The sequence below is a fragment of the Hippocampus comes genome, unplaced genomic scaffold (assembly GCF_001891065.2).
Source record: "Hippocampus comes isolate QL1 unplaced genomic scaffold, H_comes_QL1_v1.1 scaffold201, whole genome shotgun sequence".
Taxonomy (NCBI): domain Eukaryota; kingdom Metazoa; phylum Chordata; class Actinopteri; order Syngnathiformes; family Syngnathidae; genus Hippocampus; species Hippocampus comes.
In genome coordinates this window covers 63,117-72,814 of record NW_017805558.1, presented here as the reverse complement: position 1 = coordinate 72,814, position 9,698 = coordinate 63,117, and the positions used below count along the sequence as shown (strand labels likewise).

Below are 9,698 nucleotides of genomic sequence, written 5' to 3'. Positions count from 1 at the left end.
GTAAAAAAAACCGTAAAACAAACGCTAAAAAAGAATCATAGCCGGTGAGCAGCGGCAGCCAGACGCGCCAGCGTTCACTCAACCCGGAAGTGACCCGGAAGTGACTTGCCTCCCTTGGTCAGGAAGGCTAAAAGGTTGGGCACCATGTTTTAAAGCCAATGTGGAAAGCATCAATACAGGCCTAGAGCACCCTCCTGCGGTCTAAGGTGAAAATATCATGTGAAATGATATACAGTAAACATTCTCTAGTACGGACTCCTGTTTGCGCTGTCCAATCCGTCCTGATAACAGAAATTCTTCATTTGGGAAATGAGCATGGTACATGTCCTTTATGAACCTGCAAGTATGTTGACAAAATGCACGTGTAACAACACAATCAATAAAATACAAAAATATACTGTCCAAAAACTGTTTATATAACAAAAACTGCAATACAGGTGTATCCAAAAAAAAATCACAACAGTAAAATACATACAGTATTTTAACGTTTATTTTTTCTGTCTTGGGAAAAAAATGTGTCTATTTTGGATTGTTTTGTTGGATGCATTCTTTGGTTTATGACAATGTTTGCCTGCGTGTCATACAGTTTTCTTGCTAGTTGCAAGTAACTGTCCCATTGATCACCGATGTCTGGTGATTCTTGTGCATACTGATGGATTTGTTGCCATTTGCATTGCTTCCTCGCTGGATGGTGGCTTGTCATCAGGAGTTGAATCGATGCCTTGTTTTTTAAAGTTTCGTAGATTTGCGTCTTTCCGACTCCAAGTGTCTGCTGGATGCTTTTAACTTTGTGTCCAGCCTCCCTCAAACGGATGCATTTCACTCGCTCCGCTACAGTCGTTACAGTTCTTCTACATTTCGATGCCATGATCTACACGACGTAAGTGAATAAAGTTAAAATCTTTCGCAATTACAGTAAAACGCACGCCAATAAAATGTCACTTACACGTGTTCGTTTCGAATCTGATGAATGAAAACGGCGAAGCGAACACGTTTCTTCTGTCGTGTCGAGTGGGTGCTGCTTTTAAGCTAGTGCCGCGTTCTACAGGACGTAAGTGAATAAAGTTAAAATCATTCACAATTACAGTAAAACGCACGGCAATAAAAACTCACACGTCGTCGTTTCGAATCTGATGATCGAAAAACGCGAAGTGAAAACGTGTATCCCGTCGTCTTTCCGTTGCATCGGGTAGGCGTTACGTGTATTTAAGCTCCCGCGGCATTACGCCTCCATCCGGGTTACTGCTAGTGGAATTTCCGCTTACGTAAGTTCCGGTAACATGTAATATCGTAGTCAAAATGATAATGCATAGGTTTTTTTACGGGTGAAGGATATTCATTTTCATAGAATTCCGGGGATGGGAATATTTACTGTAATGCGTTCATAATTTCACACATAAATCGCTCCGGAGTATAAATCGCACACCCGGCCAAACTTAGAAAAAAACTGAGATACGGTACATCACCATAATAAGATCTTATTTATTTATACAGGCATGATTTGCGTACCATTACTTGACTCTCATACAGGTCTAAAAACAAGCAAACCATTGTGAAAAATACTACCAGTGTGGTGACGCTTGAGTGACAATGCTGAGGCCACTCAGCAAAACTCCCCAAAAAGTAGAAGCACAGCTTGGATGCTTGCCAAACTGAGCTGTGCTTTCACAGTCGATGCTCAAATGCCATTTTTTTGTGTGATTAAAAAAAAAATGGACCACAGGGCTCTACACAAACTTTTGCACTGGTAGCACTGGTGTGACCAATTTTTTTCATTTGGTCGCATCAGCATAGATTTGGTTGCACCCTTTTTGGGCCTGTACAGCGTGACCATATTTGTTGATGTATAGTTGTCTCAATTGGCATACCATAGTTTTGTATGATGTCAAACATTGACAGTGACTGAATATTTGCCAAGTATTTTAGTGTCACAACAACTTTTTTGCAACGAGCAGTGGCTGGAAGGCTTAATCCTGATACACATTCCCTATTCTGTGTACAGTCTGACAGATGGACAGAGTTGGAGCACCATAATTAAAACAGGAACTCGTGCCGTTCAACCAAATTCAATTTTGATGAGCACACAGTGGAGAAATGGGAGCATTTGCGAACATATTGATTGCAATGTCAAACGGTGTACCGAAGTAAACCACTTCAAGTTGTTTTTTTCAACATTTTGACCTGCAACTCGTACAATTCCTTATATAATAACAACAAGCTTTAGTGGAGAAGTGACAGTAAGGACTAAGATGAAGTACTTGCGCAAGTGTGCTTACTCTATTACAACTGGGGATGTGGCTATGTTCAGAACGAACTTCAAGCACCGGGTCCGTGATGTCATTCTGGTCTTGCCCGTAATCAAATTAGTTTCGAGTTAACTCCCTGCTCCATTCGCAACAGTGAGAAAATGATATTTTTTTGTTTTAAACCAAAGAAGTTTAAATAGTTTCTCATTAACTGCCGAAAAATGGGCGTTAGCTCCCAAAAAAACTGGTGAGGGGAATTCTGAACAGCTCCAATTACCGCTTAGTGTTAGCTCAGTGTAAAAAATGTCAGGAAAATCCGACTAAGACATCTGAACTTCATTTGGGGCTTATCAGAGCCACACAAATGGTGGCAGGTGTGTGGCGATTCCCTTTTCACAAGAGTTTGAATTTGAATGGGTAATTATCACAGCTCCATCCCCAGTTTTAAAACGGTGTGCGCATGTGCAGCTACATTAAAAAGTTGTGCTGACAGGAGAATGAGCTTGTTGATAGCGCGGTTTCAGTTGAGGTCATGTCATTTTAATTTGCCCATTTGACCAGTTCAATGTAGGGTGCCTCAATGGATGCTCATCATCTTGTTGTCATTAACGTGACCTCTGCTTTGTGTGTTCCAGCAATGCTGAGGGCGAGGACTACCTCCGCCAGAGGAGGTTACAGCTGCCCTTCAGCCTCACCACGGGCGAGGCTGTGCTTTACAACACCGGCCCAACCATGGACCTCACGCAGACGCAGTTCAACAAAAAGTTTAACAACAATGATGACATGGATGTCAGCAAGGAGACGCATTTCCCCCGCTCACTCCTGGATTGCTTCCTTCGGCAGGATGAGTCCGCCTACAGGCACACGCCAGAGGTGCACTTTCCTGTGGATCAGGTCTTCATGGACAGTCGAGCGCTGGTGAGCGTGCCCAGTAATGCTTGGAAGGACACAGGCGTGGGGGCCACTTCTAGCGCCCCCATTGTGGTAAAGGAGGAGGCTAAGCGGTCTGTGATGGCTATGATCGACAACCTGCAAGAGATGGCGCAGAAGGGTGACTTCTGCAGCGCCCTGGAGAATCTGGAGGTGGATGACTCAGAGCTGATGCAGTGGGAGGAGTCTCTCAAGCGCTTGGGTCAGGAGGGCGACCAGCAGGACAGCGTGCAGTCTGAGTTGGATAACGTCCTCATCAACGAGATATTCGACCATATTGATTCTGTTTTGTTCAAGGAAAATGGTGACGAGTGCCCTGCCGCTTGCCTGAAGCAGGACGCGTTCACGCAACCACAGCAGCAGTTCCCGACATTATCCCAGGATGGGAATTTCCCTCAAACCAATGGCTTCTACACGGCTCAAACCTTGGTGGGATCTGCTCCGGCTTTCAGCAGTGGCCAGAAACTTTCCCACTGTGGACCTCTGCCGGGTGCCACAAATGAGCACCAGGTTTCTTTCCAGCAGCTGCAACTTCAGGACATTTTCAGCCCAGAAATAGAACTCCCAGAACTTATTGTGCCTGACTCTTCTGCTCGTGGTGCTCCGGTCCACTTTCCAAGCTTTGAACAGCAGCAGCAGCCGATTCTACATCAACAGAATAATATATACTCAGTTGAGCCACACATGATTCCTTGCCATGACTTGAACAATCACAATGCCGCCATCCCTGACCCTATAACTTGTCCTCCTACGTGGTCGCAGGGCCATTACAAGATGCCCCATTCATCCGTTACACTCAATGATCCAGTTTTGGAAAGCCAAACATTCCCATGTAACGGCCCCTGGCCAAGAGCAGTCAACGGTCTGGACCAACCTCAGCAGGGCATGCTGGTGTGCGACCGGGTGGCCAATCAAAGCAGCTGCATGTACGTGCAACCCCCGACGCTTGCACAGTCCTCGTGCCACAGGGGAACGTGCCTGAATCAAAGTCCCCTGCAGACCTGCTGCTCCATCCAGTGGGGTAACAGTCAGCCTGTGGTGGACACATCAGCCACCACCCAGGAGAACGCCAACATCAGTTCCATGACAGTGCCATCCAACGTCAACGTCGGCATGAGTCTTTAACCATCTTTGCTTCCAGGAATGATACGTGCAGGTACAAATATACGTTCAAGCTCATTTGTTGACTTTGCCAAATCACTAAAAGTGACATGATAGTTATTATCCGATAGTGGAATGAGTTAGTTAAATTTCCAGAAAAATATCGATGTGTCAAAATGGCACCACAATTCAGTCCGATAAAATCTCATGTAACCAGGAAGTAGTCTGCAACAATCAAATGGGTTATTAAAAAAAAGAAAACATTTTGCGTCCAACCCCTAATCCAGTGCTTCTCAATTATTTTCTTTTACCCCCGCGTCCCCCAACAAGAAGAAAATAATTTGTGCCCCCCACCCACTCTCTGCCGTCACGATAATGATCATTTGCTTCTAAAATTGTGATAAGTACACTTCTGCATTACATTGTATCCTTCTTAACATGAATGAAAAAAGAAAGAAATCTCGTTCAATTTACAGCAAACAATAACTTTACTAACATTGTTTTTTTAGTCTGTACCAGAAAAGATTTTAAATGCACCAATTTGCCTGAAATTTAAAAAAAAAAAAGTGTTTAAATATTTTTGACCAACTGACCCCGTGATAATTTTAGAGTTTACCCCCAGCGAGTCCCAGGGCCTCGCTGATCAGAAAAGTATGACTCCCATTATGCATTTAGAGAGTCCCAAATTTCGAATTCTGAAATGGTCTACTTATTCAATTGCATATGATAATAACACAAACAACAACATATACATATAATTATAAACAAATGCTGCAAATATTTAAATAATTCAGTAGCAGGCCTGAGGATTTCGGAAATTCACGGTAACCGTTTTTCAGTTACGTCGGATTACCCAATGGGAAACCACGGTAACTAATTTTGGGTTCCATAAACTTTCATCATGGGAACCCATTTTTCTATTTTGACTGATATTCATAATCAAGAATTCTGAAACTCAAAAGGATAATGTTTCATGGGTAAATGTTTGAAAACTATCCATTAACAATGAACATTACATCAGCAGCTGTGTACTCCAGATTTATTCAAAAAAATAAATGGATCAAAATGTGGTGTAGTCATATGGCATCATGAATACAGCATACCACAAAATCAGAGTAGTTTTTCCAATCTCACACTGCAAAGATTAATTTCCTGGTAAGTATTGATGTGGCTTGACATCCTCTTTCCAAAACGATGCATGTGTAATCTACTATCAATTTGACGAAAGAATCTCACACACGTCATCATTAGTTCTACCAACAGTTAACATTAGCATTACTACACCTCGTGACGAATGTTTTATTCCTAAAGTTACCATGCTACAACCAGTAAATTATAGAATAACCAAGACTGTTTCATAATATTTTTCATAGCGATTAGCCTATACATGTAGATCTCATGACCAACTTGCCTCGTAATCGTGCCTCTCGTATCTCGCTCTCGTGTTCTGTGCATATGTCACAAGTGAGTTTAGTGATACGCCCTTCAGACGATTCATACGAAAAATCAGACTGGCATTCCCATTTCTTAAATGTCGTAATTAGTAGACCTTTGTGAGTTTTTTTCACCGCCATCTCAAACTTTCATCCACGCGATTCCTCAGTTTGCGGAATAAAATAGCAACCCGCATGCGCATATAACGTTATCTGTTCCGTCCCCCCAACACTGAAAACAAATCGAAAGTAAATTAGAAGAAACACACTCACACACCACACCACAAACACTCATACAGACACAGTGAAATCGCGTTGATCACACAAGAGAGACTTGATCGCGTCCAGTCAAGTCATGTGCGGTGACTTTTATGGTTAAACGATGCCACGGAAATGACACGCTACCAGTAACAATCGTTACCGTGAAATCCTCAGGCCTGCCGTAGTTTTTTTTTTTGATGTTGTTGTTTTGACTGAGAAATTTCCTTGCGTCCCAAAATCGCACATTATTTGGAACTGTGCGTCCCGCAGGAAAATTATGCGTCGAGGACGCGGGACGCAGAGGTAATGAGATGGCTGCTGACCATTTGAACCATTGCACCATTCTGAAAACCAAAATTAAATAAATCAATAAATAATATTAATACATTCAAATTCAGTTCAGCAACATTAACGTTGGAGCAGAATATATAAAACATTTGAGTCTACAAAACAAAAATGAATAAAACATTTTTTGCAAATACCCCCCCCCCCCACACACACACACACACACATATTAATGGCTACGTCGAGCACATTTTGCAGTGCTCAACTTTTCCAGCGGCTTATCAGCGTCATTCAGGTATCTTTAAGTTAACACACCGGTCTTTCCTCGTCACCCACTCTAGTCACAGTGAAGCCAAGCACAACATACACTTCTTCATATTTCCTTGTCTTAGCTTTCGGGTGACTTTGTTATGTCTCATTATCTTCGTCTCTCTCCGCCTTTCTTTTCATCTAGTCTCTTGGGGGTTTGTTTACTGCACCTAATATCGCCTGCTCGGTGCAAAAAAACCCCAAAACAAAACAAAACAAAAAAAAAAAACAACAACACACCATAGAGCTAATACTCCCTGCACACTCTCTGAGGGTGCCACTGCCAACTCCTGTAGCGGATGTGCAATTACTCTTTATTCTATTCTCTTCAGCCAAAAAAGCATGTTCCCCAGAATCACATGTGCCCCCCCCCCCATCGCATCGCGCCCCCCTAGGGGTGCCCCACTATTTGAGAAGGACTGCCCTCATCAATAGTTGGTCTGACAGAGTCCACTTTTCTCTGTGAATGGTCTATGTATTTTTGGGTCCACTTTGTTAAAATTCCAGTCTTTGGATAGAGGTCTTTCATGACTGACTGCAAAGTGAGCTTAATAATTAAACCAGAGACCAATGTTGATCACAAAACACCACAAAAAAATTATCATACTTTAAAAACCTTAAAAAAAAAATGTTGTGTCTTTTAGTCAGACACATATATCATCACCAACAAGTGTCCAAAAAGTAAGGTTTTCAAATTTTATTGGCTGGCTTGCGACCAAACGCGAATGTGGTGCATAGTGCTGCATTTTCCTTTGCTCAACAATCTTATTCTGTTATTTTTACACACAGATGGAGCACTCTTCACTTTGTCATCGTCATGTGGCTGCCAGTGATGTTGGCAACGGTCGGCAGCCACCCTCCCATGCAGTATCAGCGCTTAATCGCTGACTCTCGCACTTACTTTCACATATATCCTCTCTTGTGTGTGTCTCATATTTACTCACATGAAACGTCTGTATCAGAGGAATGAAGAATGAGGACGTGAATGGAAACAACCAAAGATTTTGATTTTTACAAGGGAAACCAATATTTGTTGACATATATTGACATTTTGTGTTATAACAAAGACACACACGCACACAGAGAGAGAGAGAGAGAGAGAGAGAGAGAGAGAGAGAGAGAGAGAGAGAGAGAGAGAGAGAGAGAGAGAGAGCATTCACACTCACTGGCCTCTCTGTGTGGAGTTTGCATGTTATTCCCATGCTTGCGTGGGTTTTCTCCAGGAACTCTGGTTTCCTCCCACATTCCAAAAACATGCATGGCAAGTTAATGGAACACTCGAAATTGTCCCTAGGTGTGAGTGTGAGCGCGGATCGTTGTTCATCTCTGTGTGCCCTGCATTTGGCTGGCAACCGGTTCACAGGGTGTCCCCCTGCCTACTGCCTGAAGACGGCTGGGATAGGCTACAGCACTCCCCGCGACCCTCATGAGGATAAAGTGGATTGGAAAATGGATGGATGGATGGATATATATATATAGATATATATATAGATATCTATGTGTGTGTGTGTGTGTGTGTGTGTGTGTGTGTGTGTGTGTGTGTGTGTGTGTGTGTGTGCGCACGTGCGTTTCTTCAGGTGCGCACGTGCGTTTCTTCAGTGGCCTTGACAAGAATGTTTTTGTATCCTTCATGAAGGGAACATTTTCTTCAGTGGCTTTTCCGCTTGCAAGAACTCCAGGAATCGCATCATCATAAACATCTCACTGTGAACGCCCTCATCAGACATTGTGGCAGCTTTGACCTGTATTGATCGATCGATCTATCTATCCCCTTGTAAGTGCAAGATGGAGGAAGAATATACTGACTCATATTACTCAGTGAAACTGAAAAATTAAGCCTAAGGGACGTCTTGTTTCAAGACTGGAGCCACTTAAACCACCAAATGCATGTCTAAATAATATGCTTCACTTTTATGTAGCCAAATTATATTAGTCATTATTATCATGTTTGTAATTGTAATCTTTTTTTTTTTTTGTCAACTGTATATATTTTTTTCATAAATATGAATATATGCATATTATCATTTGAAAATGATGCAGTGTGATTTTCTTCTTTTTCTGAAGAAGGGCGATAAATCCATCCGTGATTGTTCTGGGATTTTCCCTTGACTGCGGGTGAGGAGCGTCCATATCGGGCCAATTGACATATCGCTAATATTCAGTGGCACCTGTGAACCTACTGTGCACTCAAGTCATTCTTTAGGTAGGTGCATCACAGTATTCATTATACTGTGATGCACCCCCCCCCCCGACTTCCCGACCCCACTCAAATACAAGCCATTGTTTTAATATAATTCTCTCTTCTTTTACAGGTTTCTTGCTGTGTATCTAGAATCAATTTTGGTGAATGTAAAACATGACTCAGACCATTTTTTTTCAAAATGTCTAACATTGTACACGATTAATCACATTAACACAAAACTGTATGGGGTGAAAGAGAGATTGGAGTGGTTTAGACAATTAGCACTCCCTTTTCATTTCACTATTTTGGCCAGTTCCTTATCATATTCTTCAGTCCTGGAATCAATGTCTCACGTTCATCTTATGTAAATCCAAAATCATTTCAGGTCAAGGAGGAGTTCAGGAGAATTACTACAATTCCCCATGAGCGGAAATTCCTGTCCAAACTTGACTTCATTGCCTTGATGAAGACCAAGGGAGGTACCATGGGGATCAAGCTGAAGCCTCCCGAGAACAAACTGAGTCACATGTGCTTTGTTCGAGTTTTGCAAGGAGACATCACTGTCATTCATGCAAGACAATGCCTCACACATGCATTTTGCAGTGGCGTGCGGTGAGGTTCATGGTTGGTGAGGCACTGACTCCTTTAGTGTCAGATTTACAAATATATAAACCAATGTGATATTGACCTCATTGCCTTGATGAAGACCAAGGGAGGTACCATGGGGATCAAGCTGAAGCCTCCCGAGAACAAACTGAGTCACATGTGCTTTGTTCGAGTTTTGCAAGGAGACATCACTGTCATTCATGCAAGACAATGCCTCACACATGCATTTTGCAGTGGCGTGCGGTGAGGTTCATGGTTGGTGAGGCACTGACTCCTTTAGTGTCAGATTTACAAATATATAAACCAATGTGATATGTGATGGCGGCGCGCGAGGGCGCAGCGGCC

General features: G+C 42.6%; 1 protein-coding gene across 3 annotated transcripts in view; it reads left to right on the top strand.

Annotated features, from left to right (window-relative positions):
• Nucleotides 1-7,623, top strand: part of LOC109521804 (aryl hydrocarbon receptor-like) — an 84,705-nt gene extending 77,082 nt beyond the window's left edge. The window contains exons 10-12 of one of the 3 annotated variants that reach the window (XR_002169434.1): nt 2,882-4,332; nt 7,214-7,246; nt 7,355-7,623. Coding sequence is in view for 2 of the 3 variants with exons in the window: in XM_019879858.1 (XP_019735417.1) it covers nt 2,882-4,301 (1,420 nt within the window). In the remaining variant the exon portion in view is untranslated. The remainder of the gene's footprint in view (nt 1-2,881; nt 4,333-7,213; nt 7,247-7,354) is intronic. The other 2 variants (XM_019879859.1, XM_019879858.1) reach the window with 2 other exon arrangements.
• Nucleotides 7,624-9,698: the final 2,075 nt, after the last annotated feature.